Source organism: Jaculus jaculus, chromosome 19 (genome assembly GCF_020740685.1).
Source record: "Jaculus jaculus isolate mJacJac1 chromosome 19, mJacJac1.mat.Y.cur, whole genome shotgun sequence".
NCBI classification, from domain to species: Eukaryota; Metazoa; Chordata; class Mammalia; order Rodentia; family Dipodidae; genus Jaculus; species Jaculus jaculus.
The window spans coordinates 5,184,251-5,201,165 of NC_059120.1; the positions used below are offsets into that span (position 1 = coordinate 5,184,251).

General features: G+C 43.7%; 1 protein-coding gene across 5 annotated transcripts in view; it reads right to left on the bottom strand.

The window, feature by feature from the left end:
• The window catches only part of Cryz (crystallin zeta), a 19,599-nt gene continuing 2,684 nt past the window's right edge, over nt 1-16,915 (bottom strand). Inside the window, exons 2-11 of one of the 5 annotated variants that reach the window (XM_045138224.1) lie at nt 14,904-14,982; nt 14,166-14,278; nt 13,850-13,966; nt 11,647-11,799; nt 9,763-9,926; nt 7,656-7,707; nt 4,637-4,786; nt 1,876-1,977; nt 1,600-1,691; nt 1-1,017 (exon numbers count right to left, since the gene is read on the bottom strand). In XM_045138224.1, coding sequence (XP_044994159.1) covers nt 960-1,017; nt 1,600-1,691; nt 1,876-1,977; nt 4,637-4,786; nt 7,656-7,707; nt 9,763-9,926; nt 11,647-11,799; nt 13,850-13,966; nt 14,166-14,231 — 954 coding nt within the window. In that variant the 5' untranslated portion in view covers nt 14,232-14,278; nt 14,904-14,982 and the 3' untranslated portion in view covers nt 1-959. The other 4 variants (XM_045138221.1, XM_045138223.1, XM_045138222.1 and 1 more) reach the window with 4 other exon arrangements.

The window sequence follows — 16,915 nt, forward strand, 5'->3', positions numbered from 1 at the left end:
TTTTCATGTTATATATAATTTATTCGAGGTTACCATATTAGAAAAACCAAAGCAGACGGTCCTTATTGTCAAACTTGTGGACTTATTAACTCAAGTAGAAATCTGTGACCCACATCACGTAAGTGGATAATCCCCATCAATGAAGGAGTGTCACACAGGTGACTGTTCTGCCCACCACAGACCGGCAACAACGCTGCCCAACATCTGGGTGTTCTGGGGACCAGCCAACAGTATAGTGGGTATATTTGTGGAAATGTTAGGAAAACTAACCACCGTTAGGAGCACTGCATGTTTCTGTCCTACCAATGGTCATATGATGTTAGTTCAAAGAGGAAGGCATTTTTGTTTTTAGTCTGAACTATCTGCAGAGTCCCAAACAGCCATGGGTTAGTGGGAGAAAACTGGTGAACCTTAAATAAAGATTAGCAGGCTTGGAAATCCCTGATTCATATCTGTGTTGGCATGTTTTATTGAAAGGAGTTGAAGCAATTAAGAATCAATTAAGAATTTTTGAAATGAACCTAGGTATGGAGGTATGTGTCTACAATCTCAGCCTTTGGGAAGCTGAGGCTTCAAGTTGAAGGCTAGCTTGAGCTACACAGGGAGATCTGAAATGCATGCCAATTCAAATGGCCATTAACATGAAGCTTCCTACCACGATGCTGCCTTCATTTGAGGCATCTGACATGAAACATATCACAAAATAAATCCTACTCCATTGTCTACTCCATAAAGAAAAATTCTGGTCTTCAATATGTGAAACTAAATCAAATGAACACTAATTAAAGCCAATGTAAATGACTTGTAGGGGGAGAGTCTCCCCTTTACATAGGAAGACCATGAAAGAATTGATCATCATAAGAGAAGAACCATCTTCCCAATGGTCCCACTGCCATGGATGATACTCTCATGGGCCTGTGCCACCTTCTCCAGTGGGTACTGAGAGCCTACTACAGGCTTCAACCAACCGAGTTCCATCCCGGCTTGAAGGGCAGCTGCAGACTGCTGGAAATCCTCCTAAGGGAATGGGAAAAAAAAACAAGTGTTTTTTGTTTGTTTGTCTGGTTTGGTACTAGATTATATAGTTAGATTTTTTTTTTGTTGTTTTTTATTTATTTATTTGAGAGTGACAGACAGAGAGAGAAAAAGGCCGATAGATAGAGAATAGGCATGCCAGGGCCTCTAGCCACTGCAAAGGACCTCCAGATGTGTGCACCCCTTGTGCAACTGGCTAACGTGGGTCCTGGGGAATTGAGCGTCGAACTGGGGTCCTTAGGCTTCACAGGCAAGTGCTTAACTGCTAAGCCATCTCTCCAGCCCTATAGTTAGATATTTAGAAGCACTAAAAGACTTCAGAATCAGACTGAAACCACAATAGGTTGTTTAAGAATGTATGTCTTTTGTCAGTCTATCTAGAAGGACCTTTTAGTTCTAATGGGTAACTATGGGGATACTGTTATTCTAAAAAATACTTAAAAGAAGTAATTACAATGAGTCTATCTGCTTTCTCAGGAGAGTCCTGACCTGGGTGGTAAGTTACACTGTCGGCCCTGTTACCCATCTGGAGACTAGTCCTTATCCACTCCCACAGTCTGGTACCTCAGTTTAACATCAGCTTTCATTTCCAGTCTTCCCCATGGGGCAGGCTGCATCAATGATGAAGTGACCCTAAGCCAAATGGCTTCGCCTACCTTAGAGGATGAAAAGAGAGAAACTCCAATTATACTAGACTCCTTCGCCATGGTATCCCGTGGGTTGATTTCAGTAAGACCTCTGCTACCAACAACCTACAACAAAAATCGCATGTCCACAGCTGAAGATTCCCGTGGAGTCATGTGAAGTTGTAAAATGTAAAAGCCAAGGATTGATTCTTACTATTACTCTTCCCCCGTAGGACAGAAGTTTCAAGTCATTGCTGAGGTTCACATTCGCTAACATTTCAATGATGACATCAATCCCGTTCTCACCAACAGATTTCTACAGAATACAAAAGAACCTCAGGTAAGGAGGTAAACAAACAACAATAAAACCTGTAAGATAGCTATTAACAGTACCACATTTTATAGGAATGTGTTTCAAATTGCATATAAATGCTATACTTTTAAGACTAACTGCAAATTTTAAAATGATCAAATTATATGATGATGTCATCCCAAGGTACTGGCCACAGTTTACGAAGTTAGAAGTATTTGGGAGGAACATACACTGTCTAGGACTCTTCTTTCCAACAGTATCACTTTTTTCCGCTCTCAGGTTCACCTCCATTGTTGGTCCTTCTCTCCTGACTCCTGTGGGTCAGGAGGAGAAGAGGAGGGATGAGACCTGGAGGGTGTGTCTGTCAGGTGGAGGAGTGTGGAGATGTGTGCTGACCAGCGTTCTGGTAGCTGAGGAAAGCAACTAAGACAATCAAGGTAGATAAAAGGTTTCTATGACACAGTTTTAGAGGTTTCATCTCACGGTTAGGTGGTCTTATTAGTAATCCACTGAATACATCCTGATGGAAAATAACATGTTATAACAAGTACTTAGTTCCTAATGCCCAAGAAGTAAGACAGAAGAAGGGACAAGTTACCAGTATCTCTTAGGTTTTGGGGGGAAGGGGAAGGCATGGGAAGGTACCGAATGTCTCATAAGCCCTTTCCAAAGCAGGTGTTCATTAACTCAGCTGTTAGGCACTGTCCTAGGTACCACAAGCACAGTCAGATACAAGGGACCCAAAAAGTCCTCCCCTAACTGAACTTCTATTTTAGTTATTTCTGGATATTTTAAAAATATATATTTTCATTTTTTTTGTGAGTAGGGAGAAAGAGAATGAATGAGTGAATGGATGGGTGCACCTAGGCTTCTTGCCACCGTACATAAATTCCCAAAATATGCATCACTTTCTGAATCTGGTTTTACATAGGTACTGGGGAATTGAACCCATACTGTCAGGCTTTGTAAGCAATCACATTTAAGCACTGAGTCACCTCCCCAGCCCTTTGTGGATATTTTTCAAGGGAGGACAAACAACTGGGAATAGAAGTTGGAGGGCCATGAGCTCACTTAGGACTCATCACCCAGGTGAAAGACACCAAGGCTTCAACAAGTCCTAGACGAACAGAACAGAGCATGTGTTGTAAGGGACATGTCACATGTCAGCTGAAACTGAGAGTGAGGAGACCGAGTTATCTAAGGGCAGAGGGACAATGATCATTATAAATGTGGAAAATAAAGGGAGGTTCCTCTCTTGCTTGGACTGTTGAGTGTCACTAGGCTGCCAAAGATGACTTCAGTAAGACAGTACTTTGGTAAGAACTGGAGCCAGGGAGTGATGAGATAAACTGGGATAAAAGTCAAGCATGAGAAAAAGCAAGGGGGGTAAAAGTGATATGAAGAGGAAGGAGACTGATGGTGACTAGTGAGGGAAGTGGAAAGAGACCCAGCTTCCAGGAGATGCTCCCAAAATGCTGAAAAGGACAAGGACAGTCAGAGGACCATCCAGAGAATGAGTTTAACCACTGACCCCAAATTCAATGCAAACCAACATGCAGTGGGCGCTGAGGAAGGAGCATCGAGCAGCAAGTACTCCCTGCATTTCCAAGAAGCTTGGAAGTAAAGGCAGCAGAGCAAAGGGCACGAGGGCATACGAGAAGAATGATAATGGGAGAAATTCTAGCAGAGTGACCAGTAGAGAAGATGAAAGCTACAAGATCCCATGGCCTAAGAAACTCAGATTACAGCTCAACAAGGACGTTCATACAACCACCATCCTGCTATCGTCATCCCTGTGAACGTTCCCAGAGGGCGACCCAGAGTGAGCACTGGACCATTCCCACCACTCCCCACCCCCCACAAAGACACCACAAATGGATGCCTGGGACTATACTGCTTGCTTGTTTGGGCAAGTTGTGCACATGTGCACTCTTCCTCCATTGGCAATGCCCTTGTCTACAGAGAACCAGTGCCTGGGAAGTGCACGTTGTTTTCACACAAGGAAGCGGTTTCAGGTTTAGCAAAGGAATGGGAGTTTAATAAACGACTAGAAGAGAAAAATCTGGGAACTTCAGAATTAATCTGAATGTTGGGGATATAGATCAGGTCAGCAAACGGACACGCCTTAGCCAACCATCTGCAAAGCTTTGGGCTCCATCCCAGGCAACGTAATAAAATGAACCCTTGTGAACTTTTGTGTATTATATACAAGAGCTAAGTGAATGGCACGTTGACAGGGTCAGATGGGAAAGTGGAAAGTGAGTGTTCCTTCCTTGCCTAGCCAGATCTGGCTTGTAATTTGGGCTATTTCACTTTTGATGAGATTCCCATCAGTAGAATTTGTTTTAAGAAGAGGTCCTAGCTGTGAGCTTGACTTAAAATGTAGCCATAACAAAGCACTAAGCTCTAAGACACTGGAAAGGCTCTGCTCAATACAGACACAACGCACACAAGACAGCAGAGCTAAAAACTGAAGACACCTGTGACTTCTAAATTAATTAAACTGTGCTTAGAGGGGGAAAAAAGACATGTGACTATAAAAAAGGAAGCAAATGATGTTAAGGGGGTAACTGTTAGAATAATTTAAATAATAATTTGAAAACACACGTGTAAGTCTTTGAAAAGTAATGCTTGATTTCTGTAAAACTGTAGAAAACTTTACCTTAATTTTATCAACATAATTAACTTCTTTGTGATTAAACACTTCATGGGCTCCATTTTGCAAAACAATTCTTTGTCCTTCTTCAGAACCCGCTGTGCCCAAAACCTTCAAGCCATAAGCTCTAGCAATCTGGCATGTAGCTAATCCAACCTGAAAAATGAAAAATAATTGAGTCATTACATGTTCTCTGTGTTCTTAAAAACACTTATTCCGTATGTACAATGAACCTCAGAACCCGCTGGGATTTAATGTGTCCTTAAGGGACTTAGACTGTGAATCAGGCAATAAGAAAGATGGCAAACTGTGTTCTGATTAATGACATAACTAAGAATTTCCTACACTTTGTTCAGTTCATCTTCAATGATCTGCAAGGTAGACATCATTTCTTTCTACCTACAGTCTACAGATGGGGGAAGTGAAGCCTTGAAACATAAGAACCTTGCCCAGTCACAGACAGCTGGACAGATTAGTCGTGTCACAGCAGACTGTGGACCTTGGCTTTTAACCACTGCTTCACTGAAGCTTTGTGTGAAGACACAGGTTTTAAGAACACCTCAACTCGGATCACTGAGTACATTTCAATGAAATGACATGAACTGTACCACAAACATAAGAAAGAGAGTCAGGTGCGCGGGCAAAGCAGAGCACCCGCAAGCTAACATTCACTGATTGGTTGTTTCGTACTAAACCTGGTACTTAACATAGGAAACTCATATTCTAAAGTGAGGTGGAGATAATAAATACGAACAAATGAGTGAACAGAATCTATTTGGAAAACAGTAGCTACACAGTTTAAGAACCTGGGCTCTATAGCACCAATGGCGCTGGGCAAGGTAGAAAACAATTAGATGAAAAATAATGAGTGAGGTGCAATCAGAGACTCTGAAGGCCTAACAGGGCCTTAAAACTTGTAAGACACATAAGAGTTGAGAGTGTCGTCAGTTGTTAATGATTTTGACTGCTGTGGCCAAAACAAACAATATGTACATGGGCCCCTTGCCTCCTGAAGAACAGCAACGCCGAATCTGATAAAATGCAATGCACTATGGGGTCAGTACAATTACATCTGGAGCCTTGAATTTTCAATTAAAACTACAGATCTCTAATAAAACCATATTTGACATGGAAGATTTAATGTAAATAGATCAAAATATGTTGCCTTATACTCTATTTTAAGGGACACTCAATAGCCTCTTTGAAGGGACAGGTTATCTTATCTTTTCAACCATTACACTAGCAACACTTTCCCAAGAGATCAGGCACCATTATCTGTCCGCTATTCTGCCAGTTGTTCTGCTAACACTGAAATAGGACACTCCCCAGCAACACGATGGGACAATAGCTATGTTCATAAATCCGCCCCGTTTTAAACGCACAACATAACCCCACGGGAACCAAAGCAAGCACTGAATCCTGGTGACAGGCCAGATCAGAAGCGCCCAGCACCAGACCTGCCAGTGAGGATTTAACAAACTCTGTCAGCTTCCAGAGCCCTGGGGATTTTACCTTTACAAAGAAACAATTGCAGAGAAGCGAGTGGGCTTTTCTACAAGAGGGTGAAGGGAATAAAAAGAGATTTTCCTTAAGCTCTTCTCTGTCCATTGTACCCGAATCTCTCTTCTATATGGAGCATATAAGGTTGGCTCTCATAAAAGCCACAGCAATTTAAATAAATGCATGTGTTCGACAGCTCCTCAGCTACGGAGGGTTAAACTAACCTAAGCCAAAAACAGTCCCTGGTGAAAGAGGAACAATGGGAGGTTTTGTCAGGGTTTGCCGGAGAGGCATTCTTGGAGTAGGATTTACTAACTCTGATCTCTGAAATTCCTCAAGATTGGGATACTTGAAGTATCCAGAAGCCAGGTATAACACACTGTGGTTCATCTAACTACAAAAGCACAAAGCAGCCTGGCTTTCTGAATTTGCTGGCCACTTTCAGAGGCACATTCCTATTTGCAGGGCACCACTTGGTATTCGGAGCACACATGGCTGTGTAATGAGGTGCCTCCCCAAAACACAGTACTCTCCCAGGCTTGGCCAGCTTTCTAAAGGTGAGCCATCTCGCCCTAGGCCCTTGATTTTTAAAATGCAAAATCTTGTCTCCAACATATCTAAAGCCACTACAAGCAGGAGAGAGGCTGTGTGGATTTCTTGTTAAATTCCAACCACAGAGCTCTAGCTTTTCCTCTAAGCTCCTTGGAGACAGGCAGGCAGCTCAGTTCTTGAGGAGGTTTCTGACAGCCCTGAGCTGGGTGATTTCTGAGCACGGCTTATTGCTTTGAGTTCTGACCCCCTCCTTGCCCCAGGCACACACATATTAGCATTTTGAGCTGCGGGTTGTGGTGTTAAGGACGCGCTGCACACTGCAGGAATGCCATCAAAGCCCAGCAGGCAGGCAGCAGAAGGGAGATAGAAGGACTGGGGGCTCGCAGCTGTCTGGGACAACGCCCATAAACCTTTAATGAGTTTATTTCCCTATCTAAAGGAATATGGAATTAATATTAACCTTTAGAACTATCTAAAATTCCAAATAATTCTGTAAGAACAGTCACTTAGGCTACTTGAAGGCAAAAACAGGCCAGTTGATCTTGGTCCAGTGCCACATGGGTGAAAAGCCCACAGCACACGTTTGATGAGGTGGTCTATGGAACACAGTAGCCAAGAAACAGGCAGCTATTAATAAAGAATCCCTGGGCTGGATAGACGGCTTAGCGGTTAAGTGCTCACCTGTGAAGCCTAAGCAACCCTGTTCGAGGCTCAATTCTCCAGGACCCACATTAGCCAGATGCACAAGGGGGCGCATGCATCTGGAGTTCGTTTGCAGTGGCCAAAGGCCCTGGCACGCCCATTCTCTGTCTGCTGCTTTCTCTGTGTCCCTCGCTTTCAAATAAATAAATAAACAAAAAAATTTTTTTAAAAAGCACTTGTCACTGTTAAACTGGCTTTCAAAACTCACTTAAAGATCTACAGTCCAAACGCCATAACCCCACAGTCATTTGAAGATGAGTAAAATACTTACTCCTCCACTCGCCCCATGAACCAGAACACTCTCCCCAGCTTTCACGCGGGCGCTGCAGAGAAAGCAGAGGCCCCGTCACTGTCGAGGGTAGGAGACAGGAGTTTCTCCTCATCTTTAAAGAATTTCTACTGAGTTCACCTAACACCCAAAGAGCAAATGAATGATGACACAAGCCCAAAGTACTTTCTCAGCTCCAGAGACAAACATAAAAGAAAATCTTGGACGCACGTATGCAGTCAGGAGATGTCGGATGTGAGTCAGTAGTGCCTGGTATCCGTGCTATGTGAGGGCATCACCACGCCACAATGTGGTGCTAGGGGCTGAGTCTTTGTGGGTGTGTGAGCGAAAGTGCTAAGCCCAAGCAACTGGATACTCTCGTAGTACCCAAGTGCCACAGAAAGCATCTGCAGACAGGTCTGCTCCACTGGCCAGTGGGACCCGGCTCGCTAAACACAGTGGCCGCTGCTCTCGGCCAGGGAGAAGACAGTGCTCTGCCTGCCCATGCCGGTGGACATCAGGTGTGCCATTGCTGAGCTCTCATTTCAGGAAGCATTCTGAGTCAGCCAAGGCCACGCCACAACTCCTCTCACCAAAGCCCTCATGTCAGCCCTCCAAAGGTCCAGACCCACTGCTGGATGAACACAGGCACAGTGGACTGACCTATGTTGCATGCTTGTGGAAACCAGAGGACAACCTGGAGGAGGATGTGTTTTGCTCAGCCACTATTCTCCACAACAGAGTCTCTCACTAAACCCTACACTCAGTGGTTGGGTTCGACGAGCTAGCCAGTGAGCCTCAGGCAGCCCATCTCTGACTCTGGGTTACTGCCACAACACCTGGCATTTACATGGATGCTAGAGATGCAACTGCAGGCCCTCGTGCCTACAGAAAGCACCTCACCCACTGAGCGGACCCCACGCTCTTGTCCTTTTCTTAGTCAAAGCCCTACATGCCCTAAACTAGAAAGCTACCGGGAACCTTAAGCGCTTGTTAGCCTCTCTTCGCTGCCTGCAAACCTTCAGCCAATGCTCCTAATTTCACCCTAACTCACTGCCCTTTCCTCCTTTCCTCCTCTGCCAGAGCTGTCAAAGGGCCTGGGGGATACTTTCAGAGGAACCACTGCTAGGACCCTCCTTCCTCTTCCTACATTGCATTGGGGACGGAAGCTCGTCGTTCACAGAGAACACAGGGAGCTCAGCATAATCCAAGTATAGCACCACGCTGTCCCGAATGCAGCCCCTGCAGCCCCAGTGCATGGCAAATGCATGAGCCACACAGGAGAGCTTCCTACAGCCTGGAACTGACCACAGCGGCAAACGCTGTCAGGGAGGTTACTTCCCAACTTTACTTTCTGCTGCATGCACCTTGCCCTCCAATCTACCTAACCCAATCAAATCGCTCCATCTCTCCTCAGACACTGCAGTTTTTCTCACTATGACCAAGGGTGTTCGGCCCGGGGCTGTGTGCAGCACAGGGAGCTCTATGAATGCAGCCCAACCAAAGGTCATAAACTCTCTCACAGCCTCATGAGATTCTTTGTCTGGAAACAAGATTGCATTATTCTCCAGTGTGAACTTTGTAGATGACAATGCAACCCAGAGAAGCTAAAACACTGGGACAGTCCTGGAAGTTCATACTGGATTCCCACTGCTGAGAATATCCCCACCCCTCCTAGCTACCCTGCTCAGGAAATTCCCTGATTCTCTTCAAGTGCCCAGGGGAGCAGATCAAGTGTGAAGTTGCAGGTCTCTGCTGGGACCGTCCTAGCAGGTAGTGCTGACTCACGCAGACCACTGCCGGGATGGGCCTAGCAGGTAGTGCTGACTCATACCTCTACAATAATCTCAGTCTCCCTTATCCCAGGAAACCACACCTGGTCCTCATGTCCCTTGGGAGCCTAGTTTCCTTGTACACCTCACAAGTATCACCCGTGAGCCCACACGAGACGGGGAGCATGCAGAGGACTGTGTCTGCTATGCTTTGCAGTCCAGTGACTGGCACAACCTCCCAAGCAGGTGGCGCTCCCACCCTAAGCGCCTGATGGTGAGTAACTGCGGGACAGTTGATGGGAAGGGGTGGTGACCGCTACCTCCTCCAGGACTGTCACCTGTGGAGCAGAGCCCGGAAGGCCGTGAAGTATGGGATGCCGATCGCAGCTCCCTGTTTGAAGTCCAGGGTCTTGGGCAGGGCATACACGGTGTGGTCCGCAGCAAGGGTATACTCTGCGTAGCCGCCCGAAATGGTGCTGGTGCTGAAGACCCGGTCACCTTTCTGGAGAAGAGATCACAGAACCCTTGTGCCAGGCATCAAGTTATGGCAAGATAGACAGAAACATGGATAATGCACCTTCTGGCACAAAACACAAGTATTTGTATGAGGTTGTCAACAATTTAAGAGCTCGTAAATTAACTAAAATGCTGAACTTTTTAAATGTTTTGTTAAGTGGAAAGCTGGTCATGGTGGCATATGCTTGTAATCCCAGCATGTGAGAGGCAGAGGTAGAAGGGTCACCATGAGTTTGCAGCCAGCCTGAGTCTACATAGTGAGTTCCAGGTCACACTAGGCTAGAGTGAGTTCTACCTTGATAAAGCAAAAGACAAAACAAAACAAACAAAAGAAGCAAGAGAGAAGCCCTCAAAGGGCACATTTTCTGGACAGCACCATTCCAGAGCTTAGCAGAATATCCTAAACCAGAGACATCACACAGGAAAATGGAAACAGAGCACAGAGGAGCATCAAGAATGGTGCAGAAGGGGCTGGGGAGATGGCTTAGCAGTTAAGGTGCTTGCCTGCAAAGCCAAAGGACCTAGGTTTGATTCCCCAGGGCCCACTTAAGCCAGATGCTCAAGGTGGTGCATGCATCTGGAGTTTGTTTACAGTGGCTGGAAGTCCTAGCATACCCATTTTCTCTCTCTCTCTGCCTCCTTCCCCCTTTCAAATAAATAAATTTTTAAAAATTAAAATCAAATGTTAAAAAAGAAAGGTAGGTAGACAGACAGACAGAAAGAAAGAAGGAAGTGCCGAGGTCCCAGAGTGGAGGTCCAGGTGGGGTGTGAGAGCTCCGAGCAGCACCGAGGCTGGCACGGCACGCACAGAGCCAGGCTGAGAAAGGACACCCCAAGGAAGGGGAGAGGGCAGCAGGACAGCGAGGCCAATGCCACAGAAGCTCAAGGAAAAGTTGTTTCTTTTTAAAGAGAAAGTCAAGAGGCGTAAAGTGTCATATGTCAGTGAGAGGTCAAGAAAGATAATGGCATAAAAGGGCCCATTAACTCCATCTGTATAGAGGCCATTAGTGTGGCACTAACAAGGCTGGTTGCAGCAGAGCAGCCGGGGTGGAAGCCGACTGTCACAGGCTGAGAGGCGGGAGCTACGGCTGTTACCATCTCCTGCACCAGGGCATGCGAGGGCTCTTCATCACAGCGCAGCTTTGCTACACGTGCCCCCAAAGTTGAGCAGGGCAAGAAACTGGGAGCAAAGATGCTAGAACATGAATATGCAATGAATATGCTATCCAAGCTGGACATGGCTTTGGCATACAAATGCCAAAAGCTATGATCTTAACCTCTGCATCGCCCTTGTTCTGATCCACACATCCAAACTGCACAGTAACCACACCTACTTCCAGCTTATACTGTTTCTGCAGAAGAACTAACTTTCCCTTCGTGTTGCGAAATTAAATTTATAAGGGGAAACCAAAACTATATTCGGGTGTAGGACATCTGCGATTTTCCAGTTTGGTTTCTTTCCTCACACTTGTTAAAACTGAAAGGACCACAGGTCATTGGTGGAGCTGTGAAGATACAGAAATGATCTATCATTTATTACCAACAACACAAACAAGCAAGGTCCTTCTCTGGATACAAAATCATTTACTTTTTACTAGAGTCCCCCTAGTGGCAAAGATGGTGCAACAGGGCATTTGAAAGCCTTAAATACACAGCTTAAGAAAAATACTACGCGAGAGCACAGAAACTAAGCAAGCCACACATACCTTGAAAGAAGACACATTCTCTCCAACAGATTCTACTACCCCAGCGACATCAGTGCCAGGAGTGTAGGGTAAGTGTGGTTTCCGACTGTACGTGCCCGAGCGAATGTACGTTTCCACTGGGTTGACTCCGCAGGCATGGACTTTGATAAGAACCTGCAAAGACAGGTACTTTAGCTGACATGGCACATTAAAGCATTAGTTTAGAATTCTTCCATAACTACAGATTATGAGGGCTATTAAAAAAGAGAAAATAGGGCTGGAGAGATGGCTTAGCATTTAAGGCAATTGCCTGCAAAGCCTAAGGACCCAGGTTTGATTTCCCAGTACCCATGTAAGCCAGATGCACAAATGGAGTGTGCCCATTTGCTCTGTCTGTCTCTCTTCTCTCTTTCTCTCTGCTTGCAAATAAATAAATTTTAAAAACAGAGAAAATAAAGTAAAGCAAAAGAAGCCCTTGTCTTCAACAAGCTCATATGCTAATTTTGTAAGACAATATGCACAGATAAACAGGACAGAATGGCTTATGGCTACGTGATTCTGGGAAAGCAGCATTAGAAAGATTTCAGGGGATGGTGAGAGGTTTCCATGTGACCATCAGGCTCTTCCTCATCATCACTTCTTGACCTCCTTCAGTTCTGAGGGGCTGAGTTCCAGCCAATCGCACGCCCAGCCCATAAAAAATCCCCCAAACCTCCAGGCTCTGTTCCTCTCCTTCCATGTAGAATTCAGGAGTCAGGTGCAAAAGGTGGCCAATGACTCTGCTGAAATAAGCTTGGGTCCATGTCACTTCTGGAGGACAGCCACCCTCCACAGAAGCCTGGGGCCCTCATTTACTGCTGGAGGTCACCATTTGTAGAACTCGAGAAATAAGTTTTCACTGTTGAACCACTGACAACTTGAGGTCACATGTGTCACAGAAGCTGGATTTGGGGGCTGGGAATGCAGGTTATTAGTAGAAGCATGCTGAGGGTCCTGGGTTTCAGCCCAGCACTGAAGGAGCTGTATTCACCTTGGGACAGAATGAACATCTCTACTGTTATTGTACAGAAAGAGCTGCAGAGGGAGCTCAGTGGGTGAACTGCTTTGCCCCACAAGCATGCGGACCTAAATTTGTTTTTCGTTTATGCAGTAGTTTTGGGGGCAGGGTCTCACCATAGTCCAGGCTGGCCTACAACTCCCTCTGTAGATCCAGGCCGGCCTTGGACTCACAATGATCCTCCTACCTTAGCCTCCAAGGTCCTGGCATTAAAGGCATGCACCACCACATCCAGGTAGGGAATCCAAGCTTGTAACCCCAACATGAACTTAAAACGACGGGCATGGCAACATATACATGTAATCCCAATGCTGGGGAGGCAGAGACATGGAGTCTCACTGGCTACTCTGGCTAGCTATTCTAGGCAAATCAGTAAACTCTACATTCAGTCAGAGAACTTATCTCAAAGAATATGGTGGACAGAGACTAAGGAAGACTCAACATCTACCTCTTGTCTCCACACACATGTCCACACATGAATTCCCAAACACACACATACACACACATACGACAACCAACAACAAAAATGTATAAAGTAAGGCTGTACAGAACTAGTATTAAGTTAGACCTTAAAAAAAATGAATGGAAATTCTGTAGAAATTGGGGTTAGGGAGAACATTTCCAGTTAAAGAAATAGTATGCACAAAGGCAGAAGGGAGCTGGACAGAGTCTGGCGGTGTCTGAACATGTTACAACAGTCTATTGAGAGGGGTAAGTGATGAATCTGCAAAAATAAGTTATAGCCAAATTATACAATCTCTCATAAGGCTTGCTGAGGAAATTAGCCTTGGGAGGTGTGAAAGGTGCCATAATGAAATATGCAATCTGGAGTCAAAGGATATTGTTTAATCATCAGAGATGACTGAGTTCTCTTGAATGCACAAGAAAACTCTTCCCTACCATGCACAAAATAAAACCTGTGGAGTTTTACAACAGAAAAGCTTATTGAAAACTACTTATGACTCCATGCAAATACCAATTTTATATACAGAGGTGATTCTGAACTTCAAAAAATGTTCTTTTCAAATGTTTACTTTGCTAATTACTATGTATGTTAGTTATGTCCAAGTGTATACACTACTACAACTTTACCCTAATTCAATGTCTTTGTAAATCACTGTGAATCTGGTCAATGTACTTCTTGCCTGGATGAATAATTATTTCCACCTGATGGTCTTTCGGAACTGGTACTACAACATCCGACTGGAGTTTCAACACTTCTGGTCCACCAAATTCAAAAACCCGAATAGCCCTCATCAACTTCTGTCCAGTTGCCATGGTGATCTAGATATTAAGAAAAAATATAATAATATATTATCATACTGCATCTAGGCTATTGCTATGTTCCTCACCCCCAAGGGGGACAGATGAACAATTTATCAAACAATAATTTAAATCATGAGCTTACCCCTGAACTCATTTTGTGTCCAAGGACCTTTCATCTTACAAATCCTTCAGCTACAAAGCAAATACTTCAACTTACTTCCTGTGGGGACTCAGTGCCTTCCAGAGGGATATCAAACACGCAAACAAAACATCTGTCAGTCATAGCATGGTGTCTTATGGTTTCTTTGGTGTAAGCTTAAGGTGCAACATCTTGGAAATTTTAAGAACAAATATAAGATTTGTAGTCATTTGTTATATTATGGAATATTTTAAACATAGAGAAAAGTGCACAAAATAAGCCTGTTTACCGAGTTTGAATAAATCTTCACATTTTAATAACCTAAAGCATGAGAAACATAATTGAAGCCCACCGTACCTGTTCTTTAAACCATCTCTAGTCTACTCTAAGATTTTATATTAGCATGAATTCAATGTTAGCCATTTCCAAGCATGTAAATACCACAACTACATGTGTTTGCATTAGGAAGCAAAATGTGCTATTCTTTCTGCATATTTACTAACCTTATTTAGATTAGATTGAACATAATTCTGCAATTTCCTTTTGCCTTTCATTATTAAGTTTAAAAGAAGTATCAGGGTTCAAACATTTGTCTTGTAGTTCATTTTATAAAAAGGCAAAAATTAAAACACATTAAAAGCTAAACAGAGTATAGTATTTTAAAAAAAATCACACATTAAGCTAAACCTTCGGTCATAGCACTGTTAATATTAAAAGAAAACTCATTTAATGGGTTTGTCCATATCTCCATAATTTTAATTATGGGCTATTAAATTTTTTTGAAATAAATCAAATCAAATATTATTAGTCTACTACCTAGAGCATTTTCATTAGCTTCTGGAGTAATCATATCCTTCAAGTGCCATTTTGAATACCAGAGTACAGAAACTAGGACCTGTGAACAAAGGATTCAGATGTTACATCAAGCCTAGATAACCCTTTGAGCAAAACATTAACACCAAACAAGGGTTATTATTCATTAGACATACTTTTAAATTAAGTGTATGTGATGGCTCAGTAAGTAAAGTGCTTGTCATGAAAACATGAAGAGCTGAGGTAGAAAACACATAAAATGCCGGGAGGGCCAGCATACATCTGTAATCACAGTTCTGGGGAGGCAGAGAGAGGGAATTCTTGGGGTTCACCAGCTAGTTCATTTAGCCAAACTGGTAATATCCAGGCTCAGTGAGAGAATTTGTCTCAAAAACAAGGTGGCCCAGGTGTGGTGGTGCACACCTTTAATTCCAGCACTCAGGAGGCAAAGGTAGGAGGATCGCCGTGAGTTTGAGGCTACCCTGAGACTACATAGTGAATTCCAGGTCAGCCTGAGCTAGAGTGAGACCCTACCTCAAAAAATTCAAATAAATAAATAAATAAAAGGTGAACTTGGGGCTGGTGGACAGATGCTTAGTGGTTAAGGCACTTGCTTGTAAAACCTAAGGACCCAGGTTTGATTCCTCAATAGCCACGTAATCAAGATGCACAAGGTGGCAGATATGTTGAGTTCATTTGCACTGGCTGGAGGCCCTGGTGCACTCATTCTCTCCCTATCTGCCTCTTCCTCTCTCCTTCTCTCAAATAAATAAATAAAATATTTTTAAAAAATAAGGTGGATAGACACTGAAGAAGCCACTATGTTGACCTCTGGCTTCCACATGTATGAGTGTACACTCCCCTCCACGCCCACACATACATGTACATCCCAAACATACACACAAAAATGAATGCAAGACACTGTGCTTAAACAGAAAACACTAGAACTCCTATGAATCCTGTATTCTTACACACACACACACACATACACCATGTGAGGTATCTAACTCCTTTCTCTCTCCCTTCTTTTTTCCTAAGCTTTTTTCCCCTCCAGGTTGTCCATCTTGGTGCTGGGACAATGGGCGCGCACTGCCTCGCCCAGCTTTCTTTCTACTCATTTATTCTCTATTTATTTCTTTCAAACAAACATCTTTCCATCAACAGGCATCACTATTATCCTCAAAAGGGTACTACTACTACTACTAATAATAGTAAAACCAAAATTACTCTGAACTAGGATCTATATCTTGTATGAAACCCATTTATTTCCTGTACATTTTGACACTGGCTGAGTAGGAAGAAAAAGAAAGGCAACAGAGGGAGGGAGGAGGCTTGTCACTCAGCCTCTCCCAGTCCTACCACTATGTCCTCCTATACTGACCTTGAACTTGCCAGCACTATTCTCTACTCTCACTACAACCAATCTTCTTGATTGTACTTCCCTCTGAGCTTTTGAACTCTAGTTGATCAGGCTCCACCCTGCCCTCCTTGACTTTGAACTGAACTAAAGGGTTTTCATCTGCTTCATAGCACTGGGGTTACATCACTGGGCTAGATAGAGGGAGACCTTACCTCAAAAACCCAAAAATAAAAAAAAAAGAGGGGAAGGTTGGGAAAACAATGAAATACCATAATATTCCAATAGCAATTAAGAAAATTCTTAAACCCCCACCAAACCAGACTTCTAAAAAGTATGACAGTCTTTTATCTCCATTCATTTATGTTCATAACAGATGGAAAAACAAGAGTTATTAAAAGAATTACTTAATGCAGAAGTACAAGTAAAATTGCCATTCATTTTATGAATGAGAAAACATCACAAGAGATGTGGACAGTGTCACACAGAAGCAGAACCAGAGCCCAAGTCCTATGTCTTGAACATTACTAGCAAATTTTATTTTTATTGTTATCTCATCCTTTAAATCTCATGCTTGGAAATGTTGGTATGAATTATCTTTATTTTCTCAGAACTCAATCTTTGGGGGAGGGCTTTTTAATTTTTCACGGTAGGGTCT